The 16,802-nt window shown below is 51.3% G+C and overlaps 2 protein-coding genes across 5 annotated transcripts in view; one reads left to right on the forward strand and one right to left on the reverse strand.

Annotated features, from left to right (window-relative positions):
* The window catches only part of ADAM8 (ADAM metallopeptidase domain 8), a 93,480-nt gene extending 84,537 nt beyond the window's left edge, over positions 1–8,943 (forward strand). The window contains exons 21-24 of one of the 2 annotated variants that reach the window (XM_054034251.1): positions 542–604; positions 5,659–5,727; positions 6,516–6,566; positions 7,456–8,943. In XM_054034251.1, the coding sequence (XP_053890226.1) occupies positions 542–604; positions 5,659–5,727; positions 6,516–6,566; positions 7,456–7,506 (234 nt within the window). In that variant the 3' untranslated portion in view covers positions 7,507–8,943. The remainder of the gene's footprint in view (positions 1–541; positions 605–5,658; positions 5,728–6,515; positions 6,567–7,455) is intronic. The other variant, XM_054034252.1, reaches the window with a different exon arrangement.
* Positions 8,944–10,449: 1,506 nt separating this feature from the next.
* Positions 10,450–16,802, reverse strand: part of LOC128840378 (erlin-1-like) — a 56,345-nt gene continuing 49,992 nt past the window's right edge. For all 3 annotated transcript variants that reach the window (XM_054034255.1, XM_054034254.1, XM_054034256.1), the window contains one exon: positions 10,450–16,364. In XM_054034255.1, coding sequence (XP_053890230.1) covers positions 16,146–16,364 — 219 coding nt within the window. In that variant the 3' untranslated portion in view covers positions 10,450–16,145. The remainder of the gene's footprint in view (positions 16,365–16,802) is intronic.

The following is a 16,802-nucleotide window of genomic DNA, read 5'->3' on the forward strand; positions in this document are numbered from 1 at the left end:
GGATTGAGCAGGCATCTCTCCACTCAGGCTGGGCTGGGCTGAGCCGGACTGGGCATCTCTCCACTTAGGTTGGGTTGGGCTGGGCAATGGTGGGATGGGGTGGGTGTCTGTCCATTCCAGGCAGACTAGGATGGGGTGGGCATCTTTTCACTTGGGGTGGGCTGGAATGGGGTGGCCATCGCTCCACTCAGGACAGGTTGGGCTGGGTCATGGCAGGATGGAGCGGGTGTCTCTCTACTCGGACTGGGTTGGGCCATGGAGGGATGGGATGGACATCTCCCCACTTGGGGCAGGATGGGATGGAGCGGGCATCTGTTCACTTGGAGTGGGTTGGGCTGGGCCACGGCGGGATGGGCAGACGTTTCTCCATTTGGGGCAGATTGAGCTGGGCTGTGGCATGGCGGGTTGGGGGATATCTCCCCACTTGGGGTAGGACACTGTCTGTTGGTTTTGCTTTGGGTCCCATTCACACTTTTCGCAGGGAGAGGGGAAAACACTCTGGTTGATGAGAAGCAAATAATTTTTACTTGTTCCGTCTCAGCCTCCCGCGGTGGCCAGCAGCGCCTGTCTGAGCTCTCCAGGGTATCCAGCCAAACCTGTGCAGGTAACTGACTGGCCTGGGACTGCTGTGTCTGATATTACTGCTTTGCTGTCAAATGCCTGAGACAGTCACACTTGCACTCTTAGCAGCAGTCTGTCGAATACCCCTCAGGACAGCTGAGCTGAGTGTAATGAATCCAGGGGCCCAGAGTCACCACTGTGGTACTGACTATGTGACTCTGTACAGCTCACTTGGGCTGCTCTGTGCTCCTGCTCTCAAATCTGGTGGCAGAGAGTTGGCTGTGCTCTGTGGGGAAGGGACGTAGCGCTGGAGGGAGCTGTGTGTGGAAATGCCTGTGTTGTAGCATAGACTTTCAATGGCTTCCCTAACTGGAGAACACAGGGTTCTTCTTCGAGTAGTGTCCCTGTGGGTGCTCCACTTCAGATGGGCATGCGCCCCGTGTGCCTTCGAGCAGAGTTTTTCAGTGTGTCCGTGCGCCCTACTGCCTCATGCCTCACACTGAGACTCTATAGGGCTGCGCAAGCGAACCACCTTCAGTTCTTCCTCAGCCACCTCAGCTTGAGATGGAACTTTTGTGTGTCCACCTTGGAGTGTGCCTTGGCTATACATTTTTTCCCCTAGCTGCTAGTTTAGTTTTAGATAGTTTCAGTTTAGATTATTTTAGTTTAGTAGTTGAGAGGCTTAGTTTTGTTCCTCACCCTTCCCTCTGAAGCCTTGTCTTCCTTGGACATTGCCTCAAACACTGCCCCTCTTGCCAGGAGGGCAGCCCCATTAGCAAAGGTCACTCCAACTGCGTTCTCTGCCTTGGAGAGTTACATGTCCCTCAGAAGTGTAACTTCTGTCTGGCACTTAAATTCAGGGTGAGGAAGAACTGGGAGATTAAGTTGAGGCTACTAATGATGGAGCACTACCCTTTGCCCCACTTCAGCACCAGATCAGCAGGACACCCCTTCATAAACAGATAGTTAAGGGTTAATGCTTCTTTTACCTGTAAAGGGTTAAGAAGTTCACCTAGCCTCGCTGACATCTGACCAGAGGAACCAATGGGAGGACAAGATGGTTTAAAGGGAAGGAGGGAAGTTCCCTTTGTCGGTTGAGTTTCACTTTGGACCGGAGTGGGAAAGCTCCAGAATTCAGCCTCTTATTTATTTTTTTTATTAAGTAGTGAGTAGTAGTGAAGGAAATAAATAGGTTTATGTTTATTTCTTTGTAACCTGTCTTGTGCAATTAGAGGAATAGTCAAATTGGGTATTTGGGGTTTTTTGTGTGTGTGTGTAACTAAGTTTTTGCCCAGGGGAACATCCTCTGTGTTTGGAATCTGTTGTCTGTGAGAGTAGCTGGTATGCAGTAGGAGGCTTAGGGACATACAGAGCATGGGTTGCATTCCTAACCATGTTGGCTAATAGCTATTGTGGGACCAATCCTCCATGAATTTATCTAATTTTTTTTAACCTAGTTATATTTTGGCCTTCACAGGCAACCCCTGGCAATGAGTTCCACGGGTTGACTGTGTGTTGTGGGAAGAAGTACTTCCTTTTGTGTGTTTTAAACCTGCTGCCTATTCATTTCCTGTGTTACGTGAAGGGGTAAATAACACTTCCTTATTCACTTTCTCCACACCATTTATGATTTTATAGATCTCTATCAGATCCCCCCTCAGTCATCTTTTTTCTAAGATGAACAGTCCCAATCTTGTGAATCTCTCCTCATATGGAAGCTGTTCCCTACCATCAATCATTTTTGTAGCCCTTCTCTATATCCTTTCCAATCCTAATATAAATTTTTTGACTTGGGGCAGCCAGAACTGCATGCAGTATTCAAGGTGTGGGCGTACCATGGATTTATATAGTGGCATTATGATATTTTCTGTCTTATTATCTATCCCTTTCCTAATGGTTCATAACATTCTGTTAGCTTTTCTGATTGCCGCTGCACATTGAATGGATGTTTTTGGAGAATTATCCACAATGACGCCAAGATCTCTTTCTTGAGTGGTAACAGCTAATTTAGACCCCAGCATTTTGTATGTATAGTTGGGATTATGTTTTCCAATGTGCATTGCTTTGCATTTATCAACATTGAATTTCATCAGCCATTTTGTTGCCCAGTCACCCAGTTTTGTGAGATCCCTTTGTAACTCTTCAGTCTGCTTTGGACTTCAGTATCTTGAGTAATTTTGTGTCAACTGCAACCTGTGCCATCTTGCTGTTTACCCCTTTTTCCAGATCATTTATGAATATGTTGAACAGCACTGGTCCAAGTACAGACCCCTGGGGAATGCTGCTATTTACCGCTCTCCATTCTAAAAACTGATCATTTATTCCTACCCTATCTTTTAATCAGTTACTGATTCATGAGAGGACTTTCCCTCTTATCCCATGACTGCTTACTTTTCTTAAGAGCCTTTGTTGAGGAACCTTGTCAAAGGCTTTCTGAAAGTCCAAGTGCACTATATCCACTGGATCACCCTTGTCCACATATTTGTTGAGCCCCTCAAAAAAATCTAATAGATTAGGGAAGCATGATTTTCCCTTTATAAAAGCTGTATTGACTCCTCCCCAACAAATCGTTTTCATCTATGTGTCTGATAATTCTCTATAGTTTCAACCAGTTTGCCTGGTACTGAAGTTAGGCTTACTGGCCTGTAATTGACAGGATCGCTTCTAGAGCCTTTTGAAAAACCGACATTACATTAGCTATCCTCAAGTCATCCAATACAGAGGCTGATTTATGCGCTAGGTTACTAATTGCACTTAGTAGTTCCGCAATTTCATATCTGAGTTCCTTCAGAACTCTTGTTTATCCCATCTGGTCCTGGGGACTTATTACTGTTTAATTTATCAATTTCTTCCAAAACCTCCTCTATCAACACCTTAGTAAGAACATAAGAACGGCCATACTGGGTCAGACCAAAGGTCCATCTTGCCCAGTATCCTGTCTACCGACAGTGGCCAATGCCAGGTGCCCCAGAGGGAATGAACAGAACAGGCAATCATCCAGTGATCCATCCCCTGTCACCCATTCCCAGCTTCTGGCAAACAGAGACTAGGGACACCATCCCTGCTCATCCTGGCTAATAGCCATTGATGGACCTATCCATCTGGGACAGTTTCTCAGATTTGTCACCTAAAAAGAATGGCTCAGGTTTGGGAATCTTCCTCACATCCTCTGCAGTGAAGGCTGATGCAATGAATTCATTTAGGTTCTCCACAACAGCTTTGTCTTCCTTGAGTGCTGTTTTAACTTCTCAATCTTCTAGTGGCCCCACTGATCTTTTGGCAGGCTTCCTGCTTTTGCAGTACTTTTTTTTTAAAGAGGCTAGATTCACCAAATGGCTGGAGGAGGAGATGGTTCTAGTCCCCCCCTTTATAACCATTACCCTAATGGTTCGGGCATGTCCCTTTGGGGCAGGAGACCCAGGTTTGAACCCCTCAATCTAGAATAGGCTCTGAACCTGGGTCTCACCCTCCCAGGGGAGTGCGCTAACCACCGGGCTGTGGGGTAATGGGGCGGGGGGGAGGACTCTCAGTCTAATCTGTTGAAGCTGTTCTGCTTTGTATAAAATACTGGAGGGGTCAGTGAGGCAGGGACTAGCCCCTGAGTCTGCCTCCTCCCAGGCGAGCACCCAGCTATCATAGAATCGTAGGACTGGAAGGGACCTCAAGAGGTCTTCTAGCCCAGTCCCCTGGACCAAGGCAGAACTACGTATTATCTAGACCATCCCTGACAGGTGTTTGTCTAACCTGCTCTTAAAAATCTCCAGTGATGAAGATTCAACAGCTTCCCTAGGCAATTTATTCCAGTGCTTAACTACCCTGACAGGTAGTTTTTCCAAATGTCCAACCTAAACTGCCCTTGCTTCAATTTAAGCCAGTTGCTTCTTGTCCTATCCTCAGAGGTTAAGGAGAACAACCTAGTTTTTTTCAATCTTCCCTCGTAGATCATGTTTTCTAGACCTTTAATAATTTCTGTTGCTGTTCTCTGGACTTTCTCCAATTTGTCCACATCTTTCCTGAAATATGGCATCCAGAACTGGACAAAATACTCCAGTTGAGGCCTAATCAGTGCAGAGTAGAGTGGAAGAATTACTTCTCATGTCTTGCTTACAATACTCCTGCTAATACAACCCAGAATGATGTTTGCATTTTTTGCAACAGTGTTCCATTGTTGACATATATTTAGCTTGTGATCCACTATGACCCCCAGATCCCTTTCCACAGTACTCCTTCCTAGGCAGTCATTTCCCATTTTTTATGCGTGCAACTGTGATTGTTCTTTCCTAAGTGGAGCACTTTGCATTTGTCCTTATTGAATTTCATCCTGTTTACTTCAGACCATTTCGCCAGTTTGTCAGGCTGGAGAGCACTCTCAGTCTTGCTTACCTGCCTAATGCCGATTGAACTGCTTTGGGAAAATTGCTCCTGGGCCTTGGTGGCCTCTGGCATCACAATAAATGAGAGCCTTTCCAAAGCCCAAGGCAATCCCCACCCAGAGAGGCAGCTCCGTCCCTGGCAAGACTGCACTAAGTGCAGTTCAAGACACTCTTATGCCCCCATCTCTCCACCTCACCCGGCTCTAGGGCTGCGCACAGCATTAGACAGAACATTAGCCATGAGCAGCTCCCAGAGCAGAGATGCTGCCGCTGGGTAGAGCGCCAGGCCTGTCCAAAGAACCGCTGGGAACAGGGCCCTGCAGCTGGGCCTCAGGTCCCTTGGGGGCAGGAGCCTGTGCGGGGGTAGGGGCAGGCAGGTTGTACCCCGCTGGTCCTCAGCTCCCTTGGGGGCAGCAGCCTGCAGGGGAGGGCTGCCAGTGCTGCACATGGCACCAGGCTCTCCACACGGGCCTGCCCCTAGTGAATGCATGAAGCGGGAAAGGCTCTAGCATGTGCTGCAATTCCCTCTTGTTTCATTGGCCTCGCCAAGGCTATGGCCCTGCAGATGTGTAAACGTGGGCATGTGAGTAACTGCTCCACCACTGAATCCCAGCCACAGGCTGCCATGTGCAACTGGCTGGGAACTGACAGGAGAGACAGAATTTTCATTCAAAGACGACAGTGAAACCTGAGGCTTGTTTTTTTTTCTCTGCATTTGAATTAGGTTGGAGTTAAACCCAGCGTGGCACCTCCCCCGCTAGTCTCTGCAAAGCCCAAACCAGCTGCTGGCGAGGTAATGCTGCTTCTCACCAAGCTTTGGAAATGTGCTAGCGGGGACCCTGACTGGCAGCATCAGCATCCCTGCGGGAGCCTGGTGCTGGACATCAGATGCCTGCAGGCCTGCCCAGCATGTCACTTCCGTGCTTGAAGCCACCCTCAGCCAGGCTTCAGACCCCAAGACAGCATGTGCTGCTCGGGGGTACCCCCTGCCCGCTCCTGCCAGGCCTCCTTACAGTCCCCCGTGCTGTGTTCCCACCACCCAGAGAGTGTGTGATGACCCCACTGCTCCTCCTGGTGCAGCGCTCCAGAGCTCTTTTCCCCATTACCCAGGCCCATGTGGAGCTGTCAGGGGAAGCCAGTGGGGCAGCATGGCCACAGGCCAGCCCCTAGCCCTGCAATGCTGGTGGGTTGCATCTCAAACACCCTTGGCACCTCCCAGGACATCTGCCCACCCCCTGGCGCAGAAGCCCCCTCAGCCAAGGTCCCGGCTAGGCTTCTCCATGAAGCTGAAAGCCTGAATCAGCACAGTTCAAACACCCCCACTTCCACATGGCCTGTGGCCCCATCAGACACAGAGCCAGGCAGGCTGTGTTACTTGGCCAGAGCCTCACAGCCCTTCCTTCCCAGCAGATCGTCCTTGTTCTTTGCATGGAAAGTGTGGCCCATGGTCTCGTGCCACTGGCCCCACCAGCACTTTTGCTGAGCCCTCACGGCAGCGCGGAGCTGTGCTACGGTCAGGGGGGCACCTGGCGGGAGTTGGTTTGGGACTGGGTGACTGACTCTATTGCACCCTGTTGTTAGGTGAAGCCGAAGCCACCGACCCGGCCTCTCCCCGAGCTGAGAAACAAACAGGTGTGTCTCATCCTGGGTCCTCACATTGGACTTTCTGCTCACTAGCCACTCAGCTCTCACCTCACAAGTAGGGGATCTGCGTGCGCGTGCGCACACACACACACCCCACCCACCCTCCCTGCGCCCCTAAGTGTAGTCTCACACACCCTTCCCACCCACCCCCAGCTCCATGACCAGTACTGATGGCTCATGGCTGTCTAAGGGGGGGCAGCCCACATAAGAGTTGGTGGGCATTATTCAGGTAGCTATGTGCCTGCCAGAGTCAACCCTTGGAATGGGCAGCGTGGTATGCTGGGTCTGTGGGGGGCAGAGGCAGGAGTGCTGGGGTCAGTTTTGCTATATCCACACCACTACAGTGGTATGGCCTGACTATTCTGATAGCAGCAGTTTCTGGGAGAACAGCTGCCAGTTTTTGCAGCTCAAATGGACGCTGATCCCAAACATTTCACATTAAAGGAATGCTCTTTGTCTTGCCAGTGTGAGGCAAATTAGCTGAATGGCTGTAGCATGGAGGGGACCAAAGTGTCAGCTCTGCCTATCCCACCTGCCAAACCTGCTGCCCTGACATGTCAATCCAGCCAGCCCCAAGTGAGCCCAGCTCTGCGTGTCTGCAATCAGATTGGCTATTGTGTTACCCAGTGGGGCTGGGGAGTTCCCTTTGTCTGGCTAGGTTCCCTGCTAGGTGCTTGGGTGTCTGTCACACCCTGCTCCCTCACGGGCTAGTCAGGCTTTGTTTTGTTTTATAGTGACTGAGCTGTTCCTCCCCATCCTGTGCAAGTGAGGGCAGTGGGCTGGGCCAATGTGCCACGCTTGCTCAGTTATTGCCAGGGTGGCTCTAGCAGCATCCCAGGACTCACCCTCCCATGGTGCCTCTCTTTCTGTTTTCCAGCAGACTGCTTCCTTGAAGGTAGCACTGAAGCCTCCAGCTTCACGGAGATGATCCAGATTGTGGCGGCTGGGACAGCAAGGCGTGGCTGGCTCTAGTGTTTTTTCTAGAATGATTGAGCATTTCTGCTTCTTGCTTAATGGTACTCGACTCAGTTGGCAGAGTCTTCCTTCAAGGTCTTGAGTGTTTACATGAAATGCTTGACTCAGCTGTGCCTTAACACAGATGCTGTGGCTGCACAATACAGCAGGGCTGGCCAGCAATGGCTGCTTGGAGGCCGGGGGGCTCACACCAGCAGATGTAGGGAAATGTTCTCAGGTTTTTACTAGTGAAAATGCAAGGCCTTCCCAAAAGTACAAATGAGGGACACTCCTCTCACACCGCAGTGCTCCCCTCTTCCCCCCATGCAGGCATGGGGGGGGGGGGAGCTCGGGGGACAGTTCCTATTTCCATGCTATGCATGATCTGTAGCAATGAGCCCAGCAGATCGTGTCATAGCAACACACGGCCAAGACCACACATCCTAGCATGGACCACGTCAGCTAGATCCAGGGGCCAAGCCCCAGTATTGCAGGCTGGCAGCTGTAATCTCTGCACCCCCCCATGCTCCCTCCTGGAATGATGTTGTGGCTCTCAGGTGGTGGACACATAAAACAAACATGCCCCGCCCCTGTGGGTGATCCAATTCAGCAGTCAGGCCGGGGTTGGGGATGGCCATGCCAGCAATGGCCTCTTAGGTAACAGATGGAACCTTAGCGCGTTTAGAGACTGTTTTTGCCCAGCCCAGCCAAATGGTTTTACTGACAGTGACCCAACCAGGAGCCGGGGCTGGCTGCCCAGCCCTCCATAGGGCCTCTCCTTACAAGTAAAACTGTGACAAGCTGCCAGCCCAATTCCCTCAATGTCTCAAGTGTCAGCTCCTACTATCCGCAGCACAGACCCTGGTATGGCACTTTCCAGCCTAGTCCTTCCAAAGCACGTCAGGATGAACTGGGACTCCCGGCTGAAGTTGACATTTGGGATGTTCCTGGATTTGGGTGGGCAGTAGCCACTCTCTCCCCAGCAGAGATTTCCAAAGCTGCAGGCTGCGCAGTGCGTTGGCGTGACCAGCTACTGCCACTGCAGGAGCCAGTGCTTTACAGTGCCCAGCAGGTAGCAGCCAAGATCCCAGAATTTCCTGCAGTAACTTGATGCCACAGTAATACATGCTGCACTGAGCAAACAGCCCCACCCACCCAGAGCTCATCATGGTCAGCTGGTGTTTTCAGTAGGCCTGAAGCTTGTTTTGGGTTATTCTGTTAGCAGCCAGTGTATTTTATCATTTAAATTATTGTCTGAGTTATGGTCTGGCTGAAGGGCCTGTCCTAGATGGTGTTTTTTTTAAATCATGTTAATTTAATACCTTTAATGTGACCTTTTTACTCATCTGATGCTGCTCAGTTTGATATGAGTTGAGTCAAAGGCATTGGTAACAGTAAAAGCTGCAGGCCAGCTTGGTGCAGGGTGTTTCTGTATGCTGGCTGGGGGAAGGGTTGAGCAGTCACAGGTTGGACTTTCATGATCCCTTCCACCCCTGCATGCGTCTTTGGAGAGCTTGGGGCACAAATCCAGCCCCTAGTCTTTGTCTCCATCACGGTCTGAGGGCTTTATTTAAACTCACATTGATTGTACTTTAGAGCACTGCTGTCCTTGGGCCCAACCCGGACTTCACAGGCTGTCACTGATTGCATGGGGGCCATGGGGTATCCACACATAGCGTTGCCTAGCATGTTAGCAGCAGCAGCCATACAGTGGCTCTCCCCTCCATCAGTTACTGACAGATGTTAGAGGTAAAGATGCTGCTCTGCACCCCACCTGCAACTGAGCAGATTCTTCACTTGTCCAGCAGCCCAGGGTGGGCCTGTGCTCACAGGAGGAAGGCTGCATCTCTCTCTTCAATACACAGGTATTTAAGCTTCTAACTTCATCTGGTTTCCATGGAAGGCAGGGGAGCCTAAATGTCTTTGTTGAATACAGTGTAGCTGCTCCATTTTTCAGCAGTGAGAAAGCACTGCAGCTGGTGCCTCTGTGCACCCATGCATGGTGTCCTGAACTAAACAAAAGAGGTTTGGTTTTTCAGCAGCTATAGAAGGTAGGACTAAGAATGGGAGTAAGCAGGAACTAGGGCTTTGGATTAGTGTGTAAATGGACTTGGACTGAACAGGAGGGAGGGGATTGAGGCTGCTCTCCTACTCCTTAGCCTTAACCCTTTTGCAGTCCCCCTTTCCCCCAACCCTCCTATCTCCCACCGTTCACTCAGAGACAGGAGAGGCTAAGCTCCTGGCAGCCTCATTGCCTTGACACCAGTGAGAAGGAGGGCCCCATGCTGGCCACAGATGCTGTGGAGCAGGGTTATGTTACTCCAATTTGATGCAAGACAGCCCGGGGGCAATAGGCTCCATCCCCTTGCCCTGGTGCATGTACACAGCAGATGGTCTTGGAGTTGTGGGAGGATGGATGCAAGTTTAACAGCTGTGACTGCATGGCAGGTAACAATTCTCCATATGGCCCTCACTGCTCCACCCTCCTGGATCCCACCAGAGGGGAGTGCTAGGTCTGGAGAAGCCATGAGCTTGGGGAATTGTTCCCTCCGAGAACCTCAACCTCCAACAGAGCTTGCTGTAGAGCCCTAAACAGCAGAGTCCCCACAACGGCCTCTAGCTGCGGCAGGAGCTGAAGGTAGGTGTTGGGCTATACCGGTTTCACCCGCCCTCAAAGACACTCAGGGAGTATTTCCAATGGGGAAACCTAGACAGGCTGGGAAATGGGGGTGGTTGATCTGTTCATGCTTTTTGTGCTGGGCTGGGTCCTCCCCTGAGTGTGCAGAGGGTGAGACCACAGCTGCCTGCCTTCACATGAAGCTGAACTCTCTGGTGGAAATGCTGGGTGGGGGATATGGTAAGAGGCAGCCTAGTCCCGGCACAGGTAGGAGGATGAGGGCAAGGCAGCCACCCAATACATGGTATCAAAATAATTTTATTCTTATCCAAAAAATTAACATTTTGCCATATAAATGTGAATAATTTTTAAAAAAGTAAATTCCACAGAAAGTTGTCCAGGCCCCAGGGCCACAATCCAGCAGCTCATGGAGGGAAAGTTGTTTACGATCTCAAAATGTGGACACTTCAAAATTCATTTTCGAACAGGTAATTTCCAGCCCATGAGCCCTGTGAGAATTTGAACTGTAATGCACAAGTGACCCCTGCTGATCAAGCCAACTGTCTCACTTACAACCAGCATGTCATGGACAGGATTTTAGAGTAGGTAAAAGTGATCAGAATGTGGAGCCTAAAATGTTGCTTAAGAAAACAGGAGATTTCTGTTTAGTGCAGCAAGTACTGATCAAGTATTGCCAAGGGACAATGAACCCTTGGGAACAGCCTCAGGCACTCTTAAAGAGAAATGTACAAAAAGCACAATGCACCAAGCAAGGGAGAGTGAGTATCTGATGCATACATTTCAAGCCAGATAAAGAGCACATCTAAAGCCCAGCTGGGCTGTACGGGCCAAGTCCAACCTGCAGCTCCCTCCTTAGCAGCAGACTGAAGCCCCAAGTGAACAGAAGTTTAGAAGGAGCATTACTGCCCAGGGAGCACCTGCCCTCCTGAGGCGAAGGGGCCGTTTGCTGTAGGCACACTGAATCTAGCATCACCCATTGGCTATAGAGCCAGCCATTGCGCTTTTGTGCGCTGTTGCCTGCCTCCTGGAGCTGGAGAAGAAAAAGTCCGCTCTTACAGCAATGCATAGGCCTTGTACACCTAGCCACCCGAGAGAGTGCAGGCTACGCCATCATCCCTTAGACACCAAGCTCCCACTCAGCCTCAGTCAGTGAAAACTCCGTTGGGCACAGAACCCTGCTCACAGCTGCCAAGCACCAGTGCCTGCAGCAGACTTTCAAACAGCTGGAGCAGATGTTGTTCAGTCATAGCTTGTACGGTTTGTACTTGTGACCTTGCTCTCCTGCCACAGTGCAGGCCCCAGGAATGAAGACTAGTGTAGCCCACAGCTGGGAAACTGGACAGCTCAGAACTTGGACTGGGGCACAGAGACCTTGAAAGCAGATGCTTGGCCTATGGCTGGGGTGCTGATACCAAGCTTGATGCATGCTTAGCAGCCTGGGGAAATGGGAGGGTACAGAGAGTAATTCCCTGGGGACAGAGTCAAAGATGTCAACCAGTCTACCCTGCTAGCCAGCGGTCTCAGCAGAGGCCTGAGCCAGACTAAACTCCCCCCTCAGCCCTGGGGCAGCAAGGGAGACATTTGGCCTGGGCTGAGGAGAGATGACGAGGGCTCTAGTACACTGCAGCCAGCACCCGTTGCCAACAGGGGACATCCCTCCCCTCACACACTCCCACCCCCATCCACCAATTTTGGCCTGAGCCCACGACGTGACATCTAAGTGAACTGATTGGTGTGAACAAGGTGAGGCACAGCCTGAGCAACTTGCACCCCCTTGCTCACACGACCTATTCTTCAGCACTGCGTTAAGGGGGGTTTGCCATTGTCTGACATTTGGCTACAAACAGTCCTGGCTTGAGCCACGTCAGGAACTGGCCACAGGGAGGAGGGTTACATGGGAAGCATAGATCAGGATGGAGGCAGGTGAGACAGGCCTCTCCCTCAACCCTTCTCTTAAGGGTTCTTCTATTCCAGCAGCCTTCTTTGCAACCTGGACATAGGACAGGACACAGCTACGTTCGCCAAAAGCAGTTAATTGGCTGAGGCCATAAGCACAGGGCAGTGACTGTCCTTAATAGCAGGGAGCAGGAATTGGTTACTCCTCAAAGCAACCTCTAGAGGGCAGTGCCCAGTACAGTGTGGGAGACTGGAAACTATCCCCATTTTAAGCTGAAGGAAATCTTTCAATCAGACAGAATCTTTTTAAAAGCAAGAAACTAAATTTAAATCATTACCACCACTAACATCACGACCTGTCCTGTGACCCATTCTGTCTTGGTAGTCTCCTCCCGTCTCACCTCATCCCCCTTACACAAATGCAGAACAAGACTACAAAATCAATTTCTCGACTCATCACTGACTCCATCTCACCCACTCTGCCCCTCCACTATCTCCCCTTTCACTACCACATCTAAGACAAGCTCTTGTCTGCCCTATTAAAGCCCTTCCTCACCAGTCCTCACTCCAAGCCACTGACTCAGTCAACTTTTACTGCCACTTGGTCCAATCTTCTTCCTAGCCAGTCCTTGCCTAGGAGTACCTCCCCAGGACCACCTGCAGCCACTGCAGCACTCTCCCTCCAACCTCGGCTCTGCAGCACTCATCAAGGGTGAGAGACCCAGTGTCCTGTGGCTGCTGGTCATTACAGGAGGGGGCTCAGGGCCATCTCACCTAGCAGACCTTCAACAACAGAGCAGGCGAGTGCTTCCTGGCCAGGATGCAGATTCAGAGGCTGCTATTTCAAAGTCTCTGACAAGTCCACCTGGCCACAGGCTGCTTGGCAATGCCTGGCTTCTCTCCACGAGGTGGTGGAACTGCCAGGGAGTGGTTGGCAGGACTGTGCCATTCAACTCAGCATGGAGCCAGCAGGGTGGATGAGCCTGCTCTTCTCCCATCTTATCACAGTGGGGCAAGGGGCCAATGGCACTCTGGTAACGTTAATCTCTCCTCACCCCAGAAACTGCAGGAGTGCACAAACTCCCAGCCAAGATGAAGTGCCGTCTCTGCTGCTGCCTGGCTCCAGGAGGCTACATGGCATTTTAATCCTCAGGTGGCTAATTGTTCCTTGGTTCCCACCTTAGCTGGGCTCTAAGAGACTGGCAAAGCAAATGCTGACAGCCCAATGCACAAGGAGTCACAGGGCCTTCCCTTCCTATTGGTAGTAGCTTGAAAGTATCTGGGCAAGAGAATACTCTAACTCCAGCAACTAAATGGGAGCCAGGGAGTGCACCCCAAACAGCTGACAAGCCAACAGCAAAGTGACTGCAGAGCAACAGGTCTGTAAAGCACACCGTATTCATGCTGGGGGACATCCTCCAAGAGATGCATGCTGCACTCCGGCTGAACAAAGCCAAGGCAGAAATGCTGCAGAAGGGGCAGTGGGTTGAGAATAGCTAGCTAGCTATTCCAGTGAGACTCAAAGGGAACATGCTGCAAAGTAGAAAGGGGGCATCTGTCCCCCAGGGGAGTGAGGCAGCACAGCGTGGGAGCAATGCCTAGGAGAGAACAGCCGTTTGGCCACATGAGATCTGCAGACACAAGGAAGAACAGAAATGCCAGAAGCAAAGCGCCAAGCCTCAGGCCCTGTCCACATACAAATTGTACCCCACTCACAGTAAGACAGAGCAGGCCAACTCCCCGAGTGTGGCCACAACTATACCCAGAAAAAGGAGGTTGGAGCGGTACTGCTAGTCCTGCAGAGGAAGGGGAACCTTCACACCAGTGTAACAGCGCCCACACGAGGGCTCACACTCATTTAACTATTTCAACCGGGGAAACACTCCCCCCCCACCTCCCCGAGTAAAATAGTTAAATCGGCACAAAAATCAGTGTGGGGGCCAGTCCCTGGTGAGAGCCCTGTGCCCACTCAGGAGGCCATCAGCAGGTGCTAAGGCAGGTTCAGGTTTTTAAACCTTGAACTGAATACTTCAGAGAACAAGGTAAATTATTAGCATTCAGGAAAAAATACAGAGCACGTTCCCCAGACAAGCCCCAAGTCCTGGGTCTGGCCCCCTCCCCAGGCAAGCGCCAGCTCCACACTCCCTGCAACGTCAACTGCAGGGCAAGATGCAGGTACCCAGCATCTCTGGGAAGCACCCGCAGTGCTGAGTTGGCTGGTGCAGCCCATGGAGCCCGCAGGGTGGGACGAGCACGTAGACTCCAATTCTGGTGGCTGAGGCTGCTCTTTTTCCACCTTAGTAGAGCAGGGTCAGGGCCAGATGGGAGGCAAGACATTCTGGAACCAACCCCAGTGATCTAAGCCCCACCCCTTCTCACACACTCCAGGACTTAAAAAGGAAGTGTCTACACAACAGTATGTGAAATACCACCTGAACAGTGGCCCTCCCATTGGAAGGGAGGGGAGGAGACTACACCAAGCACAGCTCCTGTAGGAATTCCCCCCATCCTAGGACAGTGGGTCAAGGGGCAGACAGCAGATGTAGCACAGTATCCCCAGCAAGGGGCTTCTTTCCTGTGCCACTAGCAGGCAGCATCCCAAGAAGCAGCACTGGTCAGTTGATGACATTACGGATGGTCAAAAATGCTGACAGACAATGGGTTGGGCGACAGGAGCTGTTCACACTGAGCGCCTGCTCTCTGGGGAAGCGACAATACTTCATTCAAAACCAGAACGCCCCCAAATTAAACGACTCCAGTTGGGAGCTGCTGCTGCAGAGCTCCCACCCCAGAAGCTCAGCTGCCTGATGCTGGCACCCTGGGGCAACGCCGCGGAAGTGGTGGAGCAAGACTGAGCTGAAGCAGCAGGTTGAGCCCATTCCCTGCTTGGAGGCAGAATGAACAGTGGGTCAACCCAGCACCAGAGAGGTGGACAGCAGGACAGCCAACTGAGTCGTGTGTGTGTGTGTGTGCGTAAACATGGCACTTTGCCACAGTGTGTGCGTAAACATGGCACTTTGCCACAGACCTGGGAGCGCTGTCTCCTGCGTCCTGCATCTACACTTGCTCTCCTCCCTTTGTCTGCCAGATGCAGAGGTAGCAGCCCTCCCAGGGCGAGGAGGCAAAGCTAACTGGAAGGAGGCTGGGGGGGTGGCAGAGGCGTATGTGGTTGGGGCAGGTTTCACAAGTCTGTCCCCTTGCCCTCAGTACCTGGCGCCATATGCTGCCTGCTCCTCAATCCGCATCTTTGGATGGAAGGAGACAGAGCCATACAGCACAAAGAGCGGAACACTATCTTCACTGCACGTAGGGCAGCTAAGGAGACAGGCGGCCCAGCTAGCACGGCATTACCATTATAGACTAGTGCCGAGTTCACAGCAGTTAGTGTTGCTATCTACAGAAAGGATTAGAGCTATTATGGTTCCTATTTTTTTTTAAAAAAAAATCTACTTGTCACCAAACCCATCCTAGCTGGGCCTCTAGCCTCTGGCATCTAAGGAGCTGAGCAGGTGTGTATGGTGAGGCTTGAACCAGACAAAAGTCAGTAGCATTTTACAAGAAGAAATTAAGTTTACATCTAGATGAGCAACAGGCCTAAGAGCAGTATGAGGGAGGTTAACGAGTTGGTCCAGCCTCAGGGTGCAGGCAGCAAAACGACCAGGCTTTCCATCCCACTCGCCCAGCACCCTTGAGGACCCCTAGGCCAAACCTCCTGCCACAAGGGTAATGCAGAACACAGGCCTTCTAAAGAACTGCACCTCCTGCAGAAGGCTCCCTGGCTTCTGTCCTTTAATATTCCAGTATAGACAGGTTTAAGTACAGGATTGTCCCTCATTCGGAAGCACCAGCTCAAACAGGGAGTGAGAAAAGGGAAAGGCAGAGCTCTCAACACAGTTGTTGCTTAAAGAAATCAACCCAATTGTCACATCTGTGTAGAAAGAGGCTGTGTGTGCTGTGTCCGCCCCACTGGGACATGGCAGAGGGCAGGCTGCACCCCTGTAGCACACTAGGGAAGGACACTGGTCTGCATGATGCAGCCCCTTCTTCCAGAGCTTGCTGAAGCTTTTCCACCTCTTGCATCAGCCTGTGCTCTCTGGTTTTTTGAGGTGGCTTTCCCCAGAGAGTGCAGGATCCGCCTTTGAAAGGAGGCTGGCTTCTGGCACGGTCCTCACAGCCACATGTTTGAAGGTGCAGGAATCACAAAACATGCTGGGGATGCTGTTACCAAAATACAGCTTGCTGTTGGCAGCGATGGCCTGATACTTCTTCAGCTCCAGATATGCTGGCGTGAGTTTCAGCTATACAGAGCGAGAGAGCAGATCCCATAAGAGGCAACGTTCTCATACAGACATCACTGGATTTATCCCCACAAGTCCCCTCTCACCCCACACCCAGCAACAGGGGTTTGTGGTCAAGATTTAAATCCCTGCACCAGAAAACTGGATTGATATTAGATAAATCAAACCTTCCCATATTACTCGCCATTTGCAGCCCTCCCCTTCCTCGGTGGAGCGAAGAGACTAAGCAAGTCTAAGCTTTGGGTCACTTTGTTCCAAACAGCTCCTGTAGGAATTCCCCCCATCCTAGGACAGCGGGTCAAGGGGCAGACAGCAGATGTAGCACAGTATCCCCAGCAGGGGGCTTCCTTCCTGTGCCGCTAGCAGGCAGCATCCCAAGAAGCAGCACTGCTCAGTTGATGACATTACGGATGGTCAAAAATGCTGACAGACAAACGC

The sequence above is a fragment of the Malaclemys terrapin genome, chromosome 7 (genome assembly GCF_027887155.1).
Source record: "Malaclemys terrapin pileata isolate rMalTer1 chromosome 7, rMalTer1.hap1, whole genome shotgun sequence".
In the NCBI taxonomy this organism is placed as follows: domain Eukaryota; kingdom Metazoa; phylum Chordata; order Testudines; family Emydidae; genus Malaclemys; species Malaclemys terrapin.